The sequence below is a fragment of the Pezoporus flaviventris genome, unplaced genomic scaffold (assembly GCF_033815535.1).
Source record: "Pezoporus flaviventris isolate CSIRO_AGI_PZ_B2104156 unplaced genomic scaffold, CSIRO_AGI_Pfla_v1 ptg000031l, whole genome shotgun sequence".
NCBI lineage: Eukaryota > Metazoa > Chordata > Aves > Psittaciformes > Psittacidae > Pezoporus > Pezoporus flaviventris.
The window spans coordinates 52,374,191-52,400,491 of NW_026892579.1; the positions used below are offsets into that span (position 1 = coordinate 52,374,191).

General features: G+C 40.9%; 1 protein-coding gene across 8 annotated transcripts in view; it reads right to left on the reverse strand.

Moving 5' to 3' along the window:
* Positions 1–26,301, reverse strand: part of PKHD1 (PKHD1 ciliary IPT domain containing fibrocystin/polyductin) — a 254,520-nt gene that overhangs the window by 100,957 nt on the left and 127,262 nt on the right. For all 8 annotated transcript variants that reach the window (XR_009744646.1, XM_061461031.1, XM_061461032.1 and 5 more), the window contains exons 43-49: positions 20,581–20,693; positions 19,215–19,314; positions 17,568–17,702; positions 14,401–14,536; positions 12,469–12,715; positions 4,010–4,187; positions 3,336–3,531 (exon numbers count right to left, since the gene is read on the reverse strand). Coding sequence is in view for 7 of the 8 variants with exons in the window: in XM_061461031.1 (XP_061317015.1) it covers positions 3,336–3,531; positions 4,010–4,187; positions 12,469–12,715; positions 14,401–14,536; positions 17,568–17,702; positions 19,215–19,314; positions 20,581–20,693 (1,105 nt within the window). In the remaining variant the exon portion in view is untranslated. The remainder of the gene's footprint in view (positions 1–3,335; positions 3,532–4,009; positions 4,188–12,468; positions 12,716–14,400; positions 14,537–17,567; positions 17,703–19,214; positions 19,315–20,580; positions 20,694–26,301) is intronic.

The following is a 26,301-nucleotide window of genomic DNA, read 5'->3' on the forward strand; positions in this document are numbered from 1 at the left end:
TTCTCAGTCATGGGACTTTCCCTCCCCTTCTCCCCCTTTTTTCCCCCCCATGCAGGCCTGAGCAAAAGGCTGTGTGAATTCAGGACCTGTTCGTGAATGAGCTGGCATCTGATATGTATTTACCGATGTTAATTTTGGATGTAATGCACCCTGCCACTTCCCCACAGTTTGCCCTAAAAGGCTTTCTGACGGACACAAAAGCAGGGGGTCAAAAGTAAGTTGACCCCTGCCAGAATGTACAATTATAGGAAAGAGGTGGTACACCAGCAGCTGTCGAAACCCCACCGGCAGGGAGAAGTGCTTCGAAAAGTTGAAGGATGACTAATACACTCGAGCTCTCCCCTCCACCCTGCAAGAGCCAGCTACTTTCTGAAGGAAGAATTATGGCCCTCCCGAGCAGCTGCAATAATTGTCTCCCCATTGTTCCCCAGCCCTCCCTCTGTCACCCCCTACAAGTGCCCATTGTCGGCATGGAGTCAAGTGATTATATGCTTGGGCTGATGCTGTTTGCGCCCAGCTGCCTGACTGCTGACACACGAGCAAGGAGAGGGGGGACCCGCGTCTGCTAGACGGGACTCCGACATACCAGACCTTTTACATAAGTCAAACAGGAACAAATGACTCTTTATCAGCCCCTTTTCCCTTTGAAGTGGTGGCTGCTTATAGGCCCTTACAGCTTTTCCTCCTCAGCCCAAGCAAACATCCTCCTTTTGATATGCTACACGGTCATTATCTCTGCCCCATTTAATGATTTTTGATTGAAGGGTGGCAGCGCAGTTGCCAAGAGGGTAGTTAAAGAGGCTCCACGCAGTCAGGACAACAAGAAAGGCTTTCCTTGTGCAGCAGCCTAAATTTGGAGTTTCTTAACAGTGTGTTCTTGTTCTTAGCAGCAGATAAGGGCTGAGCGTGAAATTCTTAATTAAGCAGTAAATAGAGAGTGGGGTGTCAGCAGATGCAGCCTGTAGTCATGGAGACCAAGTCAGATGAAGGAGGGAGCTGAGACTTAACGCCGGCCCGGGGCTTGGGCATGACTGACAGCTGAAGAATCCGACAAAGCTTGTAAACGGGATTAATTAGTTGGGTAATTATTTCATATAGTTAAATGTAAATAAAAAATAATACTAAAAAAACAGCTTGCAGGGCTAGATGAGAACACATTCTGAAGGCCAGACCTTCAAGCATTGTCCTCTCCAGGTCCGTGGTTGGACTGATGGGTTTTTAAGGCCAGAAGGGACTATTGTGGCAGCTTTCTCTGACCTCCTATGGAGCGTGAATCTCGCCTCATGAGGTTTCTAATAGCTTCTTGTAGAGCTGGAGAATATTTCTCTGAAAAGACGGCCAAACATCATCTAAGGACTCTGAGTGATGGAAAGTCCACCACATGCCATGAGTCTGCTCTGATGGCTAATTATCCTCACCCTCTCAGCCTGCACAGAGGAGATTAGGAGAGAAATTAACTGGCATACCAGGGCTAGGAATCTACTTGCTTTGTTTCAGACTTTTAACCCACCAACAGCGTCAGATATTTGGTACCCGACACTGAATTATTGATCTCATTGCTATGAAATTCCTTGCTGAAAATGTTCACAGTATGAATTATACATGCTAAATGTTTTCCTAAATATCCCCTCATGTACTTTGGATGATTATTTCTGTATTAAAATGAGAAACAATGACCTCTTCATGTAATAAAATCAAGATGAAAGGAAAACAAGAGAAGGACAAGAAATCATCCATGTAACAAGAGTGACATATGCTGGCCAGATCACTTCCTCCCAGTCTTTCCAAGAATGTCATCTCCTCTACTTTCAACAGCAGTAAAAGGTCAAGATATAGGTGTCATATTCTTAGCTTTCCCATGCTGCTTTATTTATGATAGTGCAATTCAGGATACACAAACTGAAAAACAGCTGACTTTTATATTCAAAAGTACAAATTTACACTGTTATTTGTAAATAGCTCATGATCTTGGGTGAGGCTTACGTGCAGCAGCTAGCCAGTCTATTCCTATACTGTATCTAAACAGAGCCAGGACATGGAAATAAGACCAGGAACCCAATAATCTACATAGCTATATTGCTGGTCAAGTTGCTGTCACAGCTTTGGCCCAGATCAATGGATTGTCCCAGATGGTGACCATTATAGTTTGGGAGTTAACGCAGGGCAGGGATGTTTCCTAATCTGAAACCTGGGTACATCCAGCTTGTTTTGAGAGATAAAATGTTCAGCTGTATGGACACAAGCTGTGCAATTCCTGTTAGCCCCAGGACTGGGGATGGATACAGCAAGTATGGCCCTTAGACTGAGGTTAAGGCATGGGCTTCTCTGTTTCTCCTCAGATGTACAGTGAGTGATTTTCATAGTTGCCAGACTAAGCTCAGTGGATTGCCTGCCCTCATTTCAGCCATATTTTTCTCTCCACTGCCCCACTGATTGTTCTAGTTGTTAATTACCTACAGATATCCTACATGAGAAAACCATTTGTATGCCACCTCATCAGTGCAAATCAAGAGAAATTCATTAAAACTAATGGATTAGATCAATGACTAAATTTTCTGTTACTGTGAAAATCAGCATATTTATATTTCAACTTCCCCATATGACAGTCATGAAGAATAAGCTATGTTTCTCAAACACACTGAAATGTTTTTGTGATTCCTGATTTGACTATTATTAATAATGGTAACAACCATTACCTTTACATATAGAATTTAGACCCTTATGAAATTATTTTCTTGACAGTGAAAATTGTGGAAAATATTCTAATTTAAAAAAAAATAAACTTGAATAGATACCATTAAATATCTGATCTTCTTTAAAAAAATGATCATCACACTCATGATCTAGTGTACAAAGACAACATTCTCAAATATAAAGGCCTTTGTCATCTTTGGAAGCTTACAGTCATATGAAGAATTCTCACCCGGTAATTCTATTGTCTTCAGTGGGCCCAGCCTAGACAGATTGCACATGATATATTAATGATACACATGATGTGGGGCCAGCTGACAACAGAGATCATTAGTGGAATTTAATGCCTTTACCTCTCCAAAACACCAATTCAAATTCAAGTGATGTCACCCCAACCACTAGTTATGAAACAATCCTTTTGTTGATAGATCAGGCACCAGATAGACCAGATAGAGATGGACCTGATGTGCCTACATCTTCCATTTGCCTGATCTTTTTGAAGGACTTCTCACTATTGAAAAGCTATTGAAAGATGGCCTTGTGTCTAAGGCCTTATGCAGTTTAGAGGTTTAAATTTAAAAGACATCAGCTCTGTCAAAGTTCTTGAACAGAAAGGTACATTGAATTCCTCTCATTGCACTTACCCAGATAGGTTAGTTTCCTCAGTCTGCTGTCAAGATACCAGTCACAGCTCCTGTGATGTCTGTATGAGGGCAGAGATTGCAGTGGCTGCCCAGTCCTTGTCCCACAGGACACCACAACCTCAGGATTTGCAGGAAGATCTTTGTGTTCCACCAGCACATAATTCCCAGTCATGAAGTTGCTAAATGTCACCGAATACTAGAGAAGAGGGAAATAAAATAAATATATCTTTGTCTGTGATTGGAGTGCACTCCATAGAGTGCCTTATGAAGGGATAAAGATATGGTGATTCTCACAGTCAACACACTCTTTTGTAAAATGCATGTTGTAAACATGGAAGAAAAATGCAAAATTAAGCAGAAAGTCATAGAGAATGTAGAAAAAAATCAACTCCCCTCATCACCTTTGAAAAGTGCAGAATAACAATGTCTTGTAAAAAAACATGTTTCAGTATGTTTTAATGTAGTAAAACTTTTTTTTTGGATTCCTAAGCACCACACTTAGCCTTCATCTAAGATGTCCAAAATTCTTTTCCCTCTCCAAGTTACTACTGAGACCTTCAGGGACTAGGTCGTCATATCTAAGTCTTGACAATGAATATATAGAGATTTTCTCAGTACATTATTATCTTTTCCAAACATAATTTTTAAATTAAAAATAAAAGTTCCCGTGTTACCTGGAGCTGTTTGCTGACCAAAGGGTTGTCAAATGCCAATGTGTAAGTCTCTTTATCCAAGAGGAGAACCATCCAGCCATACAGGTTTGATAAAGTATCAGGGACATAATTGACTGTGGTTGTCTTATTCCTACTGTCGGTCACAGTTAAATTATAAGGAATGTCTGGAGCCTCTTTTCTAGAGGAAAAAATATAATCACATTTTTGTACTGAACTCTGTCATTTTCAAACTTTACAGTTCTGTTTTTATTTGAATTACAGCAGTATATACTGACTTTTTCTCAGAATATGACTTAATTTCTGTGGTTCTTTACAAAGAAACAATCTCTGCCTGAAGTGCCAAAAAAGAGAGACAAAGGCTGGAGGAATAGAGGCACAGAGGAGCAAAGCCTATGCAAACCATAACAGCAGCAACAGCCAGCATATCATCTCCTACACTGTCAGAGTATTTTCCCATACACCAGACTCATGAGCCTCAGGTTCAACCTTTAGGATCTTTATCTTCACGAAATTTGATAGTTTTCTGATTATTCCCTCACATTTGTGCAGTCAAAAATTCATTGAGGCTGAAGGTGTGTATCTAAAATTATATTTCTAAATACTGGAATATTACCTTACAGTTAGACATCTAAGCATATTACAAAACCCTCCAGACTGCATATGGCTTACTTACCCAAAACAGACAGTGCTAAAACCCATGTCATCTTGTTAATGTGCCTGTTTGCATTTGCAAATTTTAGTTGTTTGTCCCCTTGCTGGTTTGCAGACAATGCATAATTACAACAACAGTTATCTTGGAGGAGGATTGCTTGAACATATTTTTTAGTCTTACAATCAGTTCTGGGTTGGGGTTTTGGAGGCTGACACTTTGGAAAAGGACTTTCTGGTTACCCAGAAACATTCAGCTGAGAAACAGCAACAGCAAACAGAAGTGTGCATCAGCAATGGATTACTCAACCAGAAGATATTGGCAGACCAATGAATCTGACTGGAAGGAGTTTATAAAGCTTAAACAGCTTTCATACTACTAATAAACCTCCTCTTACAGACATTAACTGGACCAGGATATTAGGCTGCTAATTAAGCAAGTAAATGACAACAAGCACATTTTTGACACACTTATCAGCACCTGCTCAGGTATTCAGGAAACACATTTCTAGCAGCAGAAGCACGCCACACATTATGTGGTATAACATTAAACTCTCCTGCACATCAGAAATTGCGTTATTGTGTTACAAAGGTGCACATTACCACAGCAAGTGATGGAGACCCAAACCCATCCTCTGTGCAAAGTAAATCCACGTGGGTTTTGGGGGATGAGTTCTTTACTCATTTTACTCTTTGTCACTGGAGAAGTCTGATGAGACATTTTGAATCACTTTTCTCAGGGACCTCTTCCAAGAAGTTTTAAAGACACTTCCTTAGTCCTGCTGCCCACACTATTACTGATACAAGCCAGGATGCTGTTGGCCTTCTAGACTTCCTCTTTGATTTAACCTTGGTGACAGGTCCATTCTAGATGAACCATTGTCCTCATGAATGTTTGGTTCCATCTGCACAGCCTCATACCTATTGTGCAAGGGTACCTCAGAAGGTGGGGTAGTTGCGTGCCTCCTGTGCTGGGCAGGATCTTGTTGCCACTGCTCCATACCCTTTCAGTCACTGTGTTCAGCCAGGTGGAGAGAGAATAGAGAATCCTCTGCATCATGTCCCCTCTCCCTAGATTTCAAAGCTAAGATAGACTTTTGACAGCTTCAGATGCTACCGACTTTCTTTTTAAGTTAATTGTTGTCAGTCTTTGAGATAGGCAGGGAGTCTTCGCTTGAGAATTTTTTGTTTGAAAATGCCATTTGTTTAGCGCCAGAAAGTCTTTCTGAGGAAGAAGTCTTTGTATAGTTTTGTACCACGATAGTCTGGATTCTTTGCCCTTCACTTGGAAGTTTGCTTATGACACAGGAAGGAAACAAAGCAGGAGGTACCTTATAGCCTAAAATTTCTTAACCAGGAATGCTGTGTCCTTGCCTTTTACATGCCTTGTTTGAGGTGCTGCCACCCACAAACACATACCATGCTCCTGGTAGAGTGCCAGCACACCAAAACAAACATTTGGGGAACCTGAAAAACTTTGCATATCATTTTAGAAGTTAACTGGCAACAATGAACCTCAGACTACATTGAAATGATGTCAATGTGCTTTCTTCTTTCACCTCTATGCCAAACAGCCACCAAAATGCAAGTACCCTACAAATGGAATTACCAGCCACAATTAGCACCATTTCCATTTGCCCTAAATAGCCAGTGATTTCACTGTGCCCTAAATAGCCACCAATCTACCTCTCTTTAATGTTAATGAAGCAGAGTAGTGCTTGCACACAGGAGTATTTCTAATTCAGAGGATCTGAGGGAGCCTGCATGCATCATTAACATGGAGAGCTTCATTATCAGAGGAAAGAGCCTTCCCCTGAACTTCCCCTGGCTTTATTTGAAAGAAACTAGGAGGCAATGGTCTTAATGCAAAATTAACCCTCACTTTAAACTGCTGGAAGCCTTTACAAACTGTAAGGGGAAAAAAAAAGGATGACTCACTGAAAAGGCTGTATTTTTATATTGAAGCAGGTTTCAATTAAGGAGCAATTTGCTTTAGAAATATGGCAGGAATACTGAATAGGACTTTACAGTCTGAGCCACAGTTTACCAATAGTGATTGTATAAACTGTTCTGTAATTTAGTTCAAGTGCATTGTGCAGAACTGTATGACATAGATGGGCCACGAAGGATTTGTTAAACCAATCAACAGCAGCAAGTAGAACAAATATTAACTCTCCTGTTTATGTTTACCATTAACTTACTTATCCTAAGGGTCCATATCTCTGTGTATGAAGGCAGGTGCTGTGTTTAGCTCTAAATGCTTTCTATTTGATACATTTGTGTAGTAATCAATCATGATTATCCCTCTTCTAAAACAGGAAACAATATTGCATCAAACTTCAAATGGAACACCAAATGTTTACATCAGCAATCCTATTTATTTTTAGCCAAATGGAGGTTAATTCCAAATTATGACCATACTAAAGACTTCACAGGTTTGATGCTGGCCCCAAACCCAGTTTATTTTATTTTAATTGCCAAGAATTAAGAACTTTCAGCTGTTTTCAGTAAATGTGTGTATCGTTGTTGAGAGACCAAAGAATTCAAATCTGCCTTGTATTATGAACCCTTACAATCTGAGGGGCAAGGCTTGGGGAAACATCTTGTATACTCATAAGCCTGTTCAGGATCTGGCTTGGCTGCCAATACTCCAGGTTGTAGGGTAGGTGGAAAGGGGTCCTCCACGGGGAACTAAATCTCTCTTGGCTGCTTTGGTGGGATGTCACAAATGCCAGCAATATAGAACAGCAAGAACTGAACCTCAGAAGTTTATCTGATGTGTTGGTTAACCGGACAGTCAAAAGCCAGTGATTTAATATTTGCCTTCCATGTTATGCCACAGGAGCCGTCAGAGGACTGGGTTATGAGGCCAAGTGCACGTGTAAGCAGTCAAGTACACAGGGAGGATACACAACCAAAGAGCTCAGAAAGCAACTGAGCATGTACAAATTGAGAGAAGAAGTGCAATTGTAAGGGTGTTTCACAGCAGGTGGATGTTCATCAGAAGGCACCACAGTAAGTAAATATCAAAGGAAAAGCAAAACTAGAGTAACCATTTGAACTCTCTTCAAGACTCAAAGACACAGAGGTAGGGGGTATGCTATTCTTTTCACAGTAACCCATCAGCAGCGGCTGGGTTTGCAGCAACTGAATGCATGCACTACAGGAGAGGATATTAGACCAGATTTAAAAACTAAGGCTATAAAGAAGAAAGTTAATCTTTTCCTCTGCAGCAGACTAGAGAAGAGGGAAGCAATAAAAGGCTTTAGCTCAAGACTGGTGCTGAGCAAGTCCCAGGTTTCCACAGTGAGAAGGGGAAAGCAAATGAAAGAGAATAACAGGCAAACTTCCTTCTGGTGTGTGCAGCAGCGAAGGGTTTGGAGTCCCTTTTGCCACAAGGTGCTCCCTGGCTGTCAATTATTCTAATGCTCTCCTCTTGTAAAAATTATGCATAATGTGAAGAAACTTCTAAAGTCACTTAATCATGTTATGACAATTTTTTAATGAAAATTTGTTTTAATATTAATAGAGATTCATAGTTTCATGATAATATGGGTAGCAGTGGCATTTTCAGCAGCCGTATCTAGCCTGCAGCCATGCTGTGCAGTGCCATGGCATAAGCTGTTCTTCAGACTACTCAATAACTTTCTCACATATAAATTTATAAAGACTTTTATAAGCTTTAATTACATCTTTAAAAGACATAAAAACCCTCTTTAAAGGGTGCTTACGTGACACATTAGTTTAACTTTCAACTGGACTATATGAAAAAGGCTTTTGTTACAGAAATGCAAGCTTAGAAATGGATCTTCCTTTTCCATTTCCCAGAAAACGGAGATCCCTATCTCAGCTTCCAGACAGGGGATCCTTCCTAAAAGTTAGCAATGATGCAAATTCGCTGACGTTTTGTGGGCTAAGAAAGTTAATAACGTGGCTATGGCTAAGCCTTGTCAGTTGCTCTCAGGGTCAGGGAATGACTCCCCTCTCAAAATCCATTACTTGCTCAGCTTTTAAGATTTGTGGACCTTAAGTCCATACCTGAAAACTCAAGAAGTGAAAAACCTACCATCTCATGTCACTCACACTTTTTATTGAGAAGCACAGAGAATGCAACACTCTAGACCAAGAGGGAGCACAGGACATGAGACTGTCTTACTGCTCTTGCCTGAAATCTTGTACAGTGTGACTTCATACCAGCATGAGGATGTTCTTGTTCTATCACTTTGGTGATCTGCAAATGTGGGTTCAGTGCTTAAAGCTTGGTCTCAGAGGCTTGTAATCTGTTTTTCACCCCTGGTTTTGATAGCACCCCTGTTTTACCGACTACAGAGCTTTCCATGAGTGGTAAGTACAACTAGCAAGTTGCAGATCTGACAGGTCATATACTCAAGTGCCTGGTAGAGAACAAAAAGATTTCTTCCAGAGTAATTTTTAATTCTTTGCTTTACCAGAAACTGAAGAAACGCAAGTAACAGCACATTCATCTTTTTACTGAGATTAGATGAGTCCAAGAGAATTAGGAAATTGTTCCTGTCACCTGCCTATCTTTATTGTCTCTGCTCAACCTCTGCCAATTGCTCCTAGTCATGTATTGTTGTTTTAATCTTAAATTATTCCCTTTTTATTGTGAACAGTCTTCAAATACATCTAGACAAAATTCATCCTGTCTTATTTCTCCCCCACCCCTTCATCCTCTAGTTGAGCTATGAATCTTTTATTAATTGATTTTCATTCCTCATCCCCTCCAGCTACTTTCATTCCTCTACCAGGTCCATTCTGAAACTCTGTCCATATGACAGAAACCTCCCTGACCCACTGCATTTACTGGCTGCATGATGACAGCTTTTCAACTTCTTAACATGATGGTAATTTGGCTGGTAGGAGCTATTCAGGAGAGCGGATCTGGAAGCAGCACAGAGAGGATGCTCATGGTCTCTCGGGTTACCCTGTTAAGTACATAGTCCTCAAGAGGATAGGCTAACAGCTGGTTTTTGCTACTTGGATTGCCAAATGTCTTTGATGTAAGTTGACTCCCAGCTCATGCAGATGAATAATAAAAAAGGGAAAGAGAGGTTACTTTCTTGACATAAAAAGTTCATTGAGAAGTAATTGGTATGACTAATCTAAAACTCTTAAGCAATTTACTGGGAAGATGAAACTTAGGCCAGGGCTCAAACATTTACAGCCTTAAAAGCAATGTTGAAGATGAACTCTTTGTACTCCATACTTAACCACCTTTTGATGCAAGGAGGAACAAGGTGTATTGAATACTGTAGCTATCATGAATTATTATATCACAATTTTGGAAATTCATAATTTAATTGTATGATAATTGATAATTATATGATAACTGATAATTGAATTACATAACAATTTGCATTGTGGCAGTATCTAAAGGAACTCAGATCACACTACAGGAATGTTATGAGAAGCTCCATCCACTCTCATAACATCAACCCAAAGACCTTGTAGTCCATATATAATCAAGGTAAACACAAACTAGAAAGGGAATGGATTTGCCCAAGCATCATGGATAACTGGTCCAAAAGGACATCTAACACAGTTGTATTTTGTTCTACCTAGTACCCTTTTTGTTAAACCAGAATAAATCCCAGCTTCTAATTTATCACAGATTTTTGTTTTCATTATGAGAAACAATAATCACATGCAAAGCCTTCAGGTAGCTGAAATTTTGTAGTTTTCCCCTTCAACGGAACAAGTGGTTATTTTTTTTTAATTATTATTTGGGAAGATTTGGGGAGTTTCCCCTCTTTTTGCTAAAGCACACATTATAAGACAGACAGGAGGTATTAACAGCTCTCTGAAAGAGCACTTTAGGATTTCTGCCTAACCTGAAACAGAAAAAAATTATAATAGTTCGGACTTGCACTTCAAAAAGAGAGTGAAATACTGAGCAGGGAACAGGAAGAAAAGCAGGAGTGTTTCTTAGGTCACTAAAAGCCTTTTTCACTCCTGTTCTTTTTGTGTCAGGAAATGCAAGTGTCCTCCCTGGGTAACAGAAGTGGTGGCAGTACTTGGCTGAACAGTGGATCCCTTCATCTGACAGCAGCTCAAAGGCAGGAACAAGTCCAGCTTGGGGAGGCAAGAACAGTAACAGAAGTGAGCTGAGACAGCAACTGGGAACTGCACAATCATCAAAGCTGATGGGAAAGACCCATCTGCATCCCAGGACTGGATTATTACAAATGTGGCATATGACGAAATGCCAATAGGAGAATGAACTCTCCAAATCCATTTTCTATCCCTCTGGGGAAAAAGAATTAAAAAATAAAAATTCAAAAGTGGCTTTCTGTTGCAGACTTGCAGGAAACATGATTTGCTGGGAGTCTGAAGAGATAACATGAAGGAGGACATGTACCCTGAAGTGTTTATATCCACCAAAACAGACAGATCTTCTCCAACAAAAACTGTGTCTTCCACACTCATAAAATGTGTGGCTACACCTCTTCTGATAAGGTAGCCATTGTCATTACTTGTCTTTGAGCCTTGAGGCTAGCTGGCATGGTCTGGCACATCCATACAAACTCCTCCAGCCTCCAAAACAGCATAAGGACATCCATGCGGCCTTAGAAGAAAGGGTTCCCTGGGTCATGTTTACCTCTAACTTGTGCTCATGGGTTGCTTGGGTGTAGGATAGCTGTCCTGGACCAAAATCATGCCAGGGACCATTATGAGCCTTTAACAGTATAAACAGCTGAAACTAGGATGCCTTCATTCTAAAAGAGAGACAGACTTGAATATATGTGTACATGTTTATGTACAGATGTGAAAAACACTCCCTTTGCTTGCAGAAGTCTTATTTTCTGTGTCGAAGACAGGTAGAAGAAAAACTTGTCATTCAGTTCAGGATTGAAACATCTAAATGCCTACTGATGTTTAAATATGCATTAAGTGACTAAATGCCTGTTACAGTCATTAGCATCATAGTAAGTATCGTCAGTAGAAGCCCAAAAAGTAATTCACCTGACCTCCCCCTAAGAGAAAGATAAGAGAAACAGAGACATAGCTGCTTCAGCTGTCCCAAGCAATCAAAAACTTTGCTGTGACATGCCAGATCTAACACAGCATCTCCAGGAGATACTTACCCTTCTGCAAAGTTTGCAATTTGCCCACTAAATCCAAATGTCTGGGGCTTGGTCATCAACCTCACTTTGAGCATCAGTATCTACCTTGAGCTGGACTCTTATTTTTGCAAAAGCCAGTTTATATCCCCCTGGTAATTCAGTGAGTGTCAAAATAGCAACACACCACAGCCTTCACTTCAAGGCCCTCTTAACATGGGAAGAATTACCTATGGATAGGAACCAAGACTATAGATAATACATCAAGGTAAGAAAGTTAAGCAGCTTGCTGAGAATATCAGAAAAAAAGAAATTGAACTCAGGAAGCTGTATCTAAATTTATAAATAAAATAAGCCAAAGACTGTTTTCTGGCCTAGAGGCCAACTGGCATGCATAATCCTCATAGCTGTCTATGCAACTAAGTTCCTTCCTAAAAATATGATGCCTACATCCAAATTGCCAGCTGGGGGTGGTCCTCCTGCTATGTCTGAAACCATGCCTGAGAACTATCTGGGTGAGAAAATAAGTAGCCAGAACAAAACCAGCTCCAGAGAACATATGGAAAAAAACACATGAGCTGATGTATGCCAGTGCTCAGGCTTTTAACTTGGTTTAGGACCCAGCAGAGAGGCAGAAGTCCTGGGACTGCATCCAGAGGTAGCAGCTCAATATATAACATTAGCAAGCAACACCCATGCCGACTTTTTGCAAGTGGAATGGTTACTTACAAATGAAGAGACATACGGTGGAAAACAAGGTCACTCCCACAAACACTGCCGCCAGAGGCTTGACTGAAGTTGGCACTGGCTGTGCAAGATACCTCAAGGACATCTGTGGAAGGGAGGAGATGACTTCCTTTCTGCCCTGTGACAGAGCCATCCAGATCCTCAAGGATGGCAGAATGAGGAAAGGGAAAGGACACTTGGAAAGGTGAGTTGATGAAGGTCATACGTTCAGCTCTGACTGTAAACCCACCTGGAGGGAACAAGCAGCATTTCAGAAACAGACTGACCTCCTCAAGATGTCAAGTTATCTCTGGAGAAAAAGAAATCAGCTTCATTTCACCTTCACTTTGGAAAAATGTCTGCTGAGTCAACAAGAAGGGGAAATTCAGGAAAATAAACAGATAAATAGAGATATTCACAGGAATTGCCATTACTACGGACAGGTCCAACTTGTTGTGACAGGAATTGTGGTTACATATTCTCTGATCCAGGCGCTGGTCCTGGTCCTACCAGCATCTCCCCAGTGACTCCAAACACTCCTTCATAAGTCCCAGTGCCAAAAGTTAACAGTCTCCAAAACAGTGATTCTTACAGATCCTTTCTGCTTTGTTTATAAGATAAATTCTTTAGAGATAAGGACTGTTTCTGTGTGAGTAAATATACTTGTGTGCACATGTACAGTACCTGGCACAACAAAGCCTTGGCTGAAAAGTGTGGTTGAAGGAACTTTTCATTACTGTAACACAAACAGCTACAAAAAGGAGGAATATTCTTGTGGGTTAAAGCACAGAAATTTTTTGAGCACATTAATATTTCCAGAAATGTCAGAAAAACATTGCCCCATGAACCATAACAAGGCATCTTTGGCATGAATGTTCATGCACCACACTGATTCCTATTCGATTATCCTATTCTCAGTTGTAGCCTCTGTAAGTCAGATTTTACTATTCTTCCTGTCCTTTGATCTCTCCTCCTGAAGTCTTTTTCTCTGTCATGCTTTGTAGGGCAGTATTCATTTATATAAAAATATATTTAAGATGTAATTGCAGTTGGAACATTCTTCAAAGAGCCTTCGGATAACTCTTCTTCAAAGCTCAAAAGGATGCTTAGCTTACATATTATCTTAGGTAAATTCACCTAAGGTTTAGGCTGGCCTGAGGTAGGAGCTTGGTGAAATTCTGTGAGGTTGTGTCATAGCTATTAAAGAAATCATCACTCTAGAAATTCTACTTTCCAAAATGAAGAAGCAAAAATAAGTCAGTGTATAAAGCCACCTTCTACTGGGAAAATGAAATCAGTGCAAAAATAAGGCTACCTTTGTCTTAAAAATTCTTGCGATATGTGGCTTCAACTAAGTGATAAAGCTAATTCCAAGCAGAGCAGCTCTTGTTCAGCCCACCAGCAATATCAATAAAACCCACATGCTAAAGAGGGTGAGTATCGATGAAAACTACTTGTTGTGCATCTCTCTACAAGCCCAGCTCAGGAATTTTCTCAGTTCGTCTGAGCTACACACGTGGCACAGCATTTATCGTACATCTACATATCATCGTCTCATGCCCCACCTCCCTGTGAATGGGGAAGAACTATTAATCATCTGTCCCTGTTGGGGAAGTGAAACATAGAGAGTGACACTTCTGAGAACTATTAATACAGTGAAACCTAAGGAGAGCAGGTATGCAAATACCTCCAAACCTAGCTCTTGATAATTCATTTACAGCAAATGTCATGACAAGACTACAGAAGTAAAACTATGCCAGTTTTATGGCAGTATACAGAAGCAAGACTATGCCAGTTTTATGCCAGTACTCTGTGTCATTATATGGTGCTTTTTGTAGGATTCAGCTGAAATATCAGTGGTTGTCTGTGGAATCTGGAATACGAGGAAGCCGGGGACTGCTGAAACCCTGCTAAATAAGTATAAGTCAGACTCACCCTGCCCTTGGTAACAGCCAGAACAAGTCTTGATTGCTGTGCAAATGTTCACATCAAAGTTCCTGAAAGCTGTGTTGGAGATGAATAACTGGTATCTTTTGGGAGTTTGTAGTCCTGCTGACATACAGGTCCTATCCTGCAATGAAGAAATGAAGCGCACTGGGAAACACCAGCATGTGAATCTCCAAGTCTAATGAGTCCAGGATGCAGTGTATGGGACACAAGGATGTGACTATGCTCAAGACCATGGTTGTGGGGCAATGTGTACTGTTTGAAGGACAAATCTGAGCTATTGCTTTGCAAATTCTGACAAGTAACGTCTGTTTAATTCACCATTTGCAGTATGTGATAGTATTACATTCAGAACAGTGGTTGCCTTATTTGCTCCAGGTTGTTGTGCAGCAATTACAGTTGGACATTTGAAGGGAAAGGAAATTGCGCGTTCGCTGGGAGGAAAGGAAGAATCTGCCTGGAAGGCACAGTGAGCAGATTTGCGTACAGCCCTCTTTACCTTGTCTTGTCCAGCAGGAAGGAAATTTCTCTTCTCTGCAAAACTAACTGTTCTAAATCCTGTTCTAAGAAAAACCTGACTGCTGAGATTTAAAGCCCTCTTGTGTGATTTAAGATGGGGGGAAAGCATTTAATCTAGGCTGTCTTCAAAGCTCTAGTTGACTTCAGGGTCTATCAGAGCAAGAAGTGGAAAGTTTCCCAACAAGTGATGGCAAACACAATGGAAAAAATAGATTTTGTGGTGATTGTAGGCCATGACACAGGGAAAGTGCATGTCACTGCTAATTTGCAGATTATTTCTTCAGTGCTTAAGAGACAGTAGCTCCATCACTTTTTTCACTCAGAGTCCTAAACATCTGGTCCTTGTCCTTGGGACGTCTTCGAAGTCACTGCTAAGGAGAAATTCCTGGCTTCTGGTAACAAATTAGTCACAAAACCTCTATTATTTTTTTGCTTACACTTGCCTATTTTTACACCCCACCCCCTCTCTATTATTATTATTTTAGTTATTTTGTTTTATTTAAATGGCAAATAGGAAAAGAGTGTGACATAATACATCCTTCCTCGCGTGTGCCACCTGTGTCAGACCTCCTGCTTTTTCAGGAGGAATTGCTTCTTCTCAAAAGGCTCCACAAGGACAATGAGTTGCTTTATGAAAGCATGGAGAAGGCTGCTGAATGTCTAGGAAGCTAACGAAAGTCTTTCCCTTCACTTTACAGGCCCCGAAATATAACCCTGCCACTAAAAATTTAAGTGATCAAAGCCCCCGTTTTTTCAGTAAACAATCTTGGTTTAAAGTGTTTCTTTGAAAAACTGGAAGGGCTAGAAGAGAAGAACATCCAAGGTTCCCATTAAATTAATGTCATAAAGTTTTAATTGATATTAAAGAGACATCATTATTAAAGGGAGAATTACATAAATTAAGATGTAAATTATGACAAGGAGGCTCTTATCATGAGATAATCAAAGATAATCACCCCCCTGGGGTACCACAAGAAACAAGGCACAGCTGAGCGCCTCTAAATCTCTTAACAAGTACAACGTTGGAGCCCTTCCATGGATCCTGCAAAGCAAAAACAAAGACATCCACCCTTTGGTGTCTGACAGAAATTCATTGCGTCACTGGGATGCTGCAAGGTTGGACTGGTGAAGCCAGGATTTGATCTGAGCTACATACTTTCAATAGACATACTACAGATGTTTCTTTCTGTGAGCTTCTAAAGAAATCATTTAAAACTCTTTTTCTGTCAGTCAGAGCGAAAATTAATTTCATAAACAACAACAGAAAACTGAACAGGGAAAAAAAAAAGACCTCAGAATCATGAACAAGCAGCTGTGGCCAGTTCTAAGTAAAATTCCATTGTTATCCATGTTATTAATCTGTTTGTTAACAACCAGTTAGCACCCAAAGGACTTTGTCCAGCTGCCTAAAGAAATAATGAAAGATCATATTTACTGCATAAACATGTTACATTTTGATGACATTTTTCCTTCTCAAGTAAAAAAGAAACACTTTGTTTTCCAAGTGGACTGATGATGATATGAGAGAGCAGAGGAAACCAAAGTGTTAAATAGGATACAAATCAAATCTGTTGCTCCCCATGATTATTCTCAAATCACTAAACTAAACCTAGTCGAGTATGGTTAAATGGTGCCTGTTTATTACAGCAAAAGTTATATAGGAATTTCTGTTAGAAAATCTTGTTTAAAAATAAATAATTCTCACAGAAATTCAGGTTCTGTAAAATTCCAAGTTTTTTGGAGACCATGTCAATCTTGGAAAAACACGTGTAGGGAAAAAAAAATTAACAATTGTCCAACTACAATCCCTCAGCTCTGAAGTTGAAGAGAAGCGTGATTTTCTTTCTACTTTTGAATGATGTTTCATAAAGAATATACATGAATCTGCACTATAATATATAACCTATTAACAGTTCTAAATTCAAATAGAAAGAAATCAGAGTTCTTGTTTCAAATTTGTTTTTAAGAAAGTCTTCAAAATTTTCATACTGAAATACAAAGATATTTGGAAAAAAAAGCTGGATTTTTGTGCAGAATGTAATCTCTGGTTTCTCACCAACTGATGTTTTTCAACTCAACCATCAGCTGGTACGAATGAAGTGCCTGAAAATTATGAAGGATCCAGGTGATCAAATGCTATTTCTCTTCTGCTGCTGCCAGCAGAAGCAACTCCTTTGTTGTAGAAGGTTACAAGAGAGGTGCTGAAGCTCCAAGTTTCTCTGTTTCACCACCAAATTAATGTCCCTTGCAGGTGTTGCTGCTGAATCATAGAATCACAGAATGGTTTGGGTTGGGAGGGACCTTAAAGCTCATTTAGTTCCAACCCCCTGCTAGAGTCACGAATACCTTCCTCTAGACCAGGTTGCTCAAAGTCCCATTCAACCTGGCACTCGATGTTTCAAAGCATCACTGAAGGCATCATTTTTCCAAGGAGTGGAAGACAGCTGAGGGCAAACCAAACAGATCAGTGCCTAAACCTCATCTTGGAGCTGGGCTTAAGTATTTACCTTTACACACAAACTAGTTGCCATGGAGAAGGGGCTGTTCTTCAGGTTGCTTTCTTTTTTCTCCAAATTCCTGTTTGAAGGGTCACTGTGCCACTTAAGAGACACTGAAATAATTCTTGCAGTGCTTACCTTTTGCCCAATGTGTCCAGTTAAAACACTATCAGCTACAGAAGTGTTTCCCAAACTTTCTACAATGTCAATGCCAAAGTCTTTGCAAGCATAAATCTGGAACTTTTGGAGTTCAAGGTTGCTGCTACTGAAAATCTATATAAAAACATAATAAAGGAATAATAGTTAGAAAAACAAGTATGATTTATAATTCTGATTTACTTACAATATAATAAGGAAAGTGCAAAAACACATAAAAGTGTTGAACGTGTATTTAGTATTTGAGCATCTCCCCTTAATTTCTTATTTCTGCTTTTAATTAAAAATACAAAATTCTTTATATTCTGCCAGCTTATTTTTGTGTTAAAAGAGAAAAGGAATAGTATGCAAGAAAAAATCAAACTGAGAATCAGTAATAGGGTAAAAGTGCTTTAAATATTTTGGGGTTTATTACTGGAAGGAATAGAAAGGTAAAGATGTTAACGTTTGTAGCAGAAAGATGCCTTGAAAATAACTAGAGGTATTGCTTGCAGTGATCCAACAGCAAGCAGACTATTCCTAGAGGAAGTCCATGGAAAGAAGCAGAATAAACTTATTCATGTATGCTAGGTCAGTAACATAGAATTGCAAGCTAAACTAAGAAAAACACAAAAACAAAACTGCAAAACATCCTTTCATTTTATTTCTTGTCATAGAAATAAGCTTTTCCAGAAAGACAATGCACCAGCCTGAAAAGAAAGCCCACACTGAACAATTAGACACCTTCAAAAGAAGAGCTGTAAAATGGGTTAAACTATAAAACATGCCTTACAGAGAAACACATACAATCTGTTCAGGTCATCAAACAGGAGTTAAAAGGACCACAGCCTCCAAGCACTGGGAAGAAAATATCAGATAATAAAGAGTGGTGTGGGTTTTTTAATCAGTGATAGGCAGTTCTTCCCTGTGAGGGTGGTGAGACGCTGGCACAGGGTGCCCAGAGAAGCTGTGGCTGCCCTGTCCCTGGCAGTGTTCAAGGTCAGGTTGGACAGGGCTTGGAGCAACCTGGTCTAGTGGAAGGTGTCCCCGCCCATGGCGGGGGTTGGAACTGGGTGAGGTTTAAGGTCCCTTTCAACCAAAACCATTCTATGGTTCTATGATTCTGTGATGGTGGGCTACAATTGCTGTGAAATGAAGCTATAAAAATTAAAATAACAACAACAAAATAAAAAGGAGCAAATTTTTACCATGGGTGAAAAAAACCCTGTGGAAACCATTAGCTATATGAAAGTAACAGATCCTCTATCAAGTGCAATCTTTAAGAAGAGCTCAGATGCACTGAGAGGATTTGTTTGGCTCTATGATTTAGTGGAAGGTGTCCCTGTCCATGGCAAGGAGATTGGAACTAGATGAGTGTTGAAGTCCCTTCTAACCCAAACCATTCTATGATTCTGCAGTTATAGTGGCAGAAAGATGCTATCTGCTTACAGAGGGCACTGGCTGCTGATGAAAGCAGCACTGATTCTGCACTGAAGTAGTAAGAGCTCACATAAATTGTGTTTCTGGCTTAATCACCAAACTAGAAGCCTTCATCTGAGGGACATGGACATACAAAAGCTGATGTCAATGTAGAGGTCATATACTTGCAAAGATCCTGAGCATTGCAGAGGACAGTCAGGACAAACGTACCTGTGCTCCACCTTGACAGCTCCAGGCTCTGAAGCTGTTGAACTGAACAGGTCTGTTTGGGCTGTCTGGCAAATACTCTGGGTACACCAGCAACCCATACCTGTTTAGGAAAGAAAGGAAAGGAGACTGTTTCTTTACAGTACTTATATTCATGAGCAGATTTTCCTATTAATCATTTCAATATCTAAAATCTTACATCTGTAACAGTTCTCTGACTGAGACTTTATCATTTAATCCAAAATCAAAATCTGGTGGATAGCAATATTTATTTTAGAGGTCTAAGCATGCCAGAGAGGCTCATGAGCTTTCAATCCACATCACCTTTAGATAAGCCTGACATGAATCTGGACAGATAAGGAATTTCCATACCTTGGATTCCTCCAACTTGGTGTGCATCCTAAAGGTACACTTTCCTGAATGCAGACCTTGGTTTGACCTTCTCTGAGATTAATACCCAAATTTCCTGAGAATTTAGGTAGTTCTGTCCACTGACTTTAAGTATAATACATTTTTTTACTGTTGTTTCTCTTTTAGGGAAGTACAGCCAAAAGCTCTAATAAATTGTCATTCCTGGATGCTGCAGGAACAACAGTTCTATATAACGTTTGACATCCAAACAGCATCTTTTATGCCGTTGGACTAGAAAGTGATTAGTTGTTTCAATCTACTTAATTAGAGGCCAAATTCTAATAGCTGAGTGTTCATGATGCTATGATGTAAAGCATCTTGAGGTAAGAAATACCACTCCAGGTTGTATAAGCCAGTGTCAAGTCTCTAATGGTGGCATGAAGGAGATGTTCAAAGAGGAGTGTAAGAAAGAAATAATGTACCTGTTCTCCTGAATGCCACCCTCTTCTGACCAAAACATCTGGCGTACTTTAAAATGAGCTTTCAATTCAACACATGAGCACATGCTTCAGTGCTTTGCTGTTAAATGGTTGATGACGAAATGTGTTAAATGTGGCACCTTAAACTACAGCAGGATCATTTAAACGTTGATGATGAAATGTGTTAAATGTGGCACCTTAAACTACAGCAGGATCATTTAAACGAGGTGGTAAATTGGTGGTTAACAGCACAGGGAACCAGTGAAAGTTAACAAATTGGGCTTGTGCATTGAAAATTCTAGGAAACCATTTGTGATCAGGCCCTGAAAAACAGCCCAACCATACGCTATCAAACACTGATTCTGATCTGCTGTGGAGAACTCTGCTTACAAAAGAGGAAGCCCTAAAATCGTGCAAAATTAGGGAAAAAAGAAAAATCCTGAAAGGAGGGAAAAAGCCTTTTCTGGTCACCACTGCAATTAATATTAACATTACTATGCACTGAAGGAAAATCTCTTTAACCAGAAATCCCCAAGTACCTTGTGCAGGAATGAGCTACATTCTCACTGAAGGACAGGAGAGGCATTTTGGATGGTCTCTCAGGGGAGAGATGAAACAAATAGCCATACCCAGCAGCACACACTGTGTTACCCTGCAGAGAAACATATGTGACTATGAAAAATGATTACAACAGATTTCTGGAAATTAAAATAAACTTAAGAAAAACCCATAGTAAAATTGCAGCTGAAATCCATTCAAAGTCTCCTTAAGTCTGGCTGGTAGAAACTGGTACCTTGCTTCTGTGTCCTCAGTCTTGTCCTGTTTTACTCTGTTTGTGGGCCAGTCTTCAAAAAACTGTTCTCAAGAATAGAAACAATAGACAGTTTGTTTCAATAGAAACAAATGGCAGAAAATTTCACTATGAGTGTGGTGAGGCCTTGGCACAGGTTGCCCAGAGAAGCTGTGGCTTCCCCATCCCTGGCAGTGTTCAAGGCCAGGTTGGACAGGACTTGGAGCAACCCAGTCTGGTGCAAGTGAGTTATTTGAGTTGTATACAGTGGTTTAGGAGCTTTTCTACTCTAGGGAAATAAACTTCTCTTACCTGATTCATTTGGACAGCAGCCAAACCTAGATGGTTTTGGATGGTGCCCATGGTGCCCATATAGCAATGTTTTCACATGCACATCTCAGCACAGTCCCTCTCACCTACCTTAGATGTGTAAAAGTTTTATGCTAAAGTCCAGACTGGTGTCGTGGTTTAAACCCAGTCAGGTAATTCGTTCGCTCACTTCCCCCCCTTTCTTGCCCTCCCCCTGCTCTCGGAGGGACGGAGAGGAGAATCAAAAGAATGCAACTCCCACGGGTTGAGATAAGAACAGTTTAGTAACTAAGGTATAACACAAATCACTACTGCTACCACCAATGATAATAATGATAAAGGAAATAACAAGGGAACAGAATACAACACCTCACCACCCGCTGACCGATAACTCGCCCCCCTCAGCCCGACCAAGCACCGACCGATACCTCCTCCAACCCTGCAGTCTCCCAGCCCTTCCGGCTAACTCCCAGTTACATCCTGGGCATGACGTGCTGTGGTATGGAATACCTCTTTGGTCAGTTTGGGTCAGGTGTCCTGTCTCTGCTTCCTCCTGGCTTCCAAAGCACTGGAGGGGCCCAGTGGACTAGATACGTGCCCATACTGTCCCACACACCCTGCCACTCATGACTGTGCAGCCTTGGAGAAAACCTTTTGGTCCCCCTATATTGTTGTCTAACCCCAGACAAGACCCAAACCTGACTCTGCTTAACTTCTGAGATCAGACAAAATGGTTGTGGGTAGAACACAGCCTGTGTGTGTGCCAACATGCTGATCCCCATCACAATCAGCAGGCAGGTCCCAAGGATACCCAAAGGCCATTCAGAGCCTTCAGAACTCTCAGTTGATGCTGCTGTGCTTGTCACTGGGGCTGGTGTAGCTGCTGTGCTTGCCGGCTCTCCCACCGCCAGCTTCTCTTTTCCTGAGTCCAGCTCTTCCTCCTCTGCCGTGCTGGGAAGTGCTGCGTGGTCTCCTGCATCCTCCTGGGGCTCGGCGGGTGGCTGCCGGGGAATGCTCTCGGCCGTCGCGGAGCTGGGCTCCTCCGCGGGGCTCGGCTCGGCCGTGGGGCTCGGCTCCTCCGCCGCCTTATCCCGCTGCTCGGCAGCCGCTTCCTTCTGCTCCTCGACCGCCCCGGCCTCCTCCACCCGCAGCCGTCCCTTCGCGACCTCCGGCCCCGCTCCCGCCGCCGCTTGGTCCCCGGGGCCGCTCTCCCGGGCCGGTTCAGCAGCCGCCGGCTCCCGGGACCGCTCCCCCTCAGTTCCCCGCAGCCTCACGAAGATGGAGGCGAGGGCGAGGGCCAGGCCGGTGAAGAGCAGCCGGACGGCCAGGTACAAGTCCACGGCCACGTCCGTCCCGCCCTGCTGCTGGAGCCCACCCGTATTACAAGCCATTGCCATAAAGCACAGTGAGACAAGAACCTTAGCCCAGGCCCCACACTTGATAAACACTAACACAGCAAATACCGGCTCTACGTAAGTTACAACGGTCTGAAGCTGTGAGATCAGGAAGAACAACTCTGATACCCAATAAATCAGCATTGTGACGAATGACTATTAATCCAGTCAAATCTGTCGTTATCTCAACCCTTCGTGCCCCACGTTGGGCGCCAAAAAGAACTGTCGTGGTTTAAACCCAGTCAGGTAATTACTCAGCCTGGTAAACTTAGGCTCCCTTTCCAGGAAAAAAATAAGGCACATGTTATTCTTCTGCATGGGGCTGAGGTAAATTCTGGTCTATCCTTAGATAAGATTATTTGTTCTCTGGAGCTATCCAGCTCTCCAAGCGGACTCTAAGATGATCTTTTTTTTCAGCTATAAGAAAAGCTTGTTCTCTAAGATCAGGACTGACACCCACCACTGCCATTCATAGTCACTGGACAGTGTTAAAACACTAATGACTTTTTGGTCCCTTATGGTCCAAATCAAAGCTGAGCCTGGTGACCTAGAGGTGAAAGCCTCCATATACAAATTACTTTCTTCTGACCCATCCAAGTGTGCTCCCTGCAGTCGTGATCTCTGACGTCTGTCAAGCAACAAACTATCAATACCCAAAGCACTGCTTTGTCTGTCCCCTGGTAAAACTGCTGCTTTTTCTGAAAGCACAGCCACAGACCCTTTTCCTTTAACAAAATACTTCTGCAGTCCAGTCACATTATTTGCAGGATCTTTTACTTATGATTCCAATCCCGTGTTCTGCAGATGATTCATACGGAAAAACCTGCATATTTATTCAGCCAGCTAGTGGCTGGAGGGCAGGGGTTTTAGGCAAGCGGGGAATTTTGTGTGGAAATCAATTCTTTGTGGAAGTCAGTGTATTACGAACATCCATGCAACCAAAATTCCAGAGAGAAACTACCTTCCTGAGCATGCCAAATACCTGCAGGTATTCATTGCAAGTCAGTAAAATAAAGTGGCTGACATTTTAAGTGTTTCTTAACTGTACAACACTGGTAATGTAAATATTTCATGAATTTCTTTTAGATAGTCAAAACTTCAACTGTTGACAATAAAGATGACATAAAAGCTCTACAGAGTGTGCCCAGCACCTCTCCCTTAGTTTCAAAACCTGTCAGGATGCAAGCAGTACCCCCAGTGGGTTCTCTTCAATGTGTGCTCACCTTGCAAATGGTTTTAGAAAAGATCTGAGTAGAGATGAAATGCTGAGAAACAATTGACATGGAACAGATGTAGCCTCCCCTCTTTAGCACTGTGGAGAATGGCTTCGTTGGGTGATACTGGGAGACAAACTCATTTGTCAATGGTGTGACCATCAGTGACTCCTCTGACATGGAAACACAGGCTGGTCTCCACCCTGTTCACTCATTTAAGCTTTTTCCTGGTCCTCAACACCACAGCAAGAAAGGAAAGGAAGGATGTTTGTCGAATTTCTCAGGCCCAGTCTGTATATTGTTGTCTGCATATTGGCTCTGGGATTTAAGGGCATTGAATGCTTATGAAGAGGAAGCTACTATGAAAGGTCCAAGACCCAGTGGGTCCAAGGGAGCCAAGAGGAAAAGATAAAAAACCATTTTCTATTCCTGCACGCAGAAAGAAAACCAGGACTATAAGGCATGCCTTTCAGTAACATAAGAGCCAATATCAAAGAGGAGCATCTTCAGTTCATGCTGCTAACATCTAAAAGGCAAGAAACCAGTCTACTAATGAAATTGTATTAAGACACTAAAAATTAATAACCAGGGCTTCCATACTTTACTAAAAAAAAAACTAACACAAACTAATCTTGTAATAACCATTTTCCAGTTGTACTATATGAGTATAAAATTTTATCTAACAACCTGATTCACAAATGCACTTGAGAGCTTAAGTCAAATGGAAACCAGCGGGAACTGGGTCTCCAAATGTCTTTGCAGGCTCAGGTTTGAGTGACTGCTGTCCCAGTTTCAACACTGCTTAGGAGATCACCAATTTTTGAGGAAATTTTAGCTCTTCAGTCACCCATGCAAATTTAGGCTCCCAAGTAAATTGAGTAGCTATGAAAATATTATTGAAGGACTCACCAAGCAAACACAAAACCTAACAATCTCTTAACATTAAAATCTAGAGGAGGAAAAGTCTATATTCCATTTCATGGCCTGGAAACCAGGGAATGAGAAGATGAGCCTTTCCCATTCAAACCTCCTTATTAAATTACCTAAAAAGCAATGTCCAGTTCTTGAGCCATTCAATCAGTTAAAAGGTGCTGAAACTCTGTAACATCATGATGCTGGTCTTGGACCAGTATCCCTTGCATTTAATGATTAATACTGTACTAAGAAAAAGTCCACAAGACACAAGTGTCTTGCCTGGAAGACATGTGACTTTTTCTCTTAATATCCCTGTCCTTTCACATCTTTTGTTGAGCACTGCTAGGTGCTGTAGAACAGTAAGTGCAACTAATAACAATTTTAAGCTAGGTAACTTCCTCATATTTTTCGTTTGTTGCTGAAATGCCCCAAATAGCCCACTCTGAGAGACCGATGACAATGAGGTTTATCAGCAACCCTTCAAGGGCCATCTGTTATTCTGCCTTGAGTAGCACACATCTGGAGAGCAGACTTAACCTCAGTGTTCAGGTATGCAGCCACAGATGCAGCTTTGGGGTTATCTATGAAGACATGTGAACCAAGAGAGCTAAACAAATGTGCTAAAAACCAACCACAGTCAGTTCACACGTACCCATAGAGATAATTGAAGCAAACCTTTTCAAAAGTTGAGCCAATGGCGATCAAGTAGATAGCTCCAGGGTAAGTCAGTGAATGATAGTACAAAAGTCTGTGTTTAGCAGAGCTGAAATTCATGTGATTCTGCCTAGTTGTTGTTTTTTTAACCATATTTGATGGTCTTAAAAATGATAAATATGCCCTTGAGGGAATTGCATAAAAGTTCTCTCCTTCTTCCTAAGTAATATCGTCTTCATTCTAACATAGGAAATGTGTTGGTCTCTTTTTCACCTTCAAATTTAGGTGCAATTCTTTCCTCTTGGAACAGAAGCCCAGGGGCAACTAGGTCTTCACATACTGTTAATAATTGATTTGGTTTCGGTGGGTTAGTAATAGAACAGGTTCAGATTTATTTTTTTAATGAAAATGTGCATTTTTCACAACTGAAACAGTGCTAAGAAAGGTCAGTTTCAATGAAATTCCAGACTTAAAATAGTTGAGAAGGATTAATGGTTTGAAATCATATTTTTTTCCATGAAACTCTTAAAAGTAACTCTTTATTCTAAAATGTAAGCGACTTGAACAAGACAAAAATATATGAACTAAAAGAAAGCATCAGAGAATTAGTGAATAAAAAGATTTTTACTGCACTCAACTTTTTGATGTGAGGGCTTTTTGAGATTTCAATATTTTAGCACTATTTAGAAAACAGAAGCTTCATTTCTTTTAAAATCAATGTCATTTTCATAGAACAGGGAACACGTTCGCCTTCTCACCCTGAAATGTAAATCTTGGACTGTACATAAGTTGTCATTTTATACCCAGACAGGGGCACATTTGATATAGCTGAGTGTTCATGTGCTTGTCATCAGTCCATTAAAATTGAAATGATTTTTTTTTTTTTTTTTAATTCTAAAGAAGCTGAGCCTAGGCATTTTCCCAGTTTTTATGAATCCATGAGTATTAAAATATAGTTTCCCAGGATGAGGGATCTCACTGCAA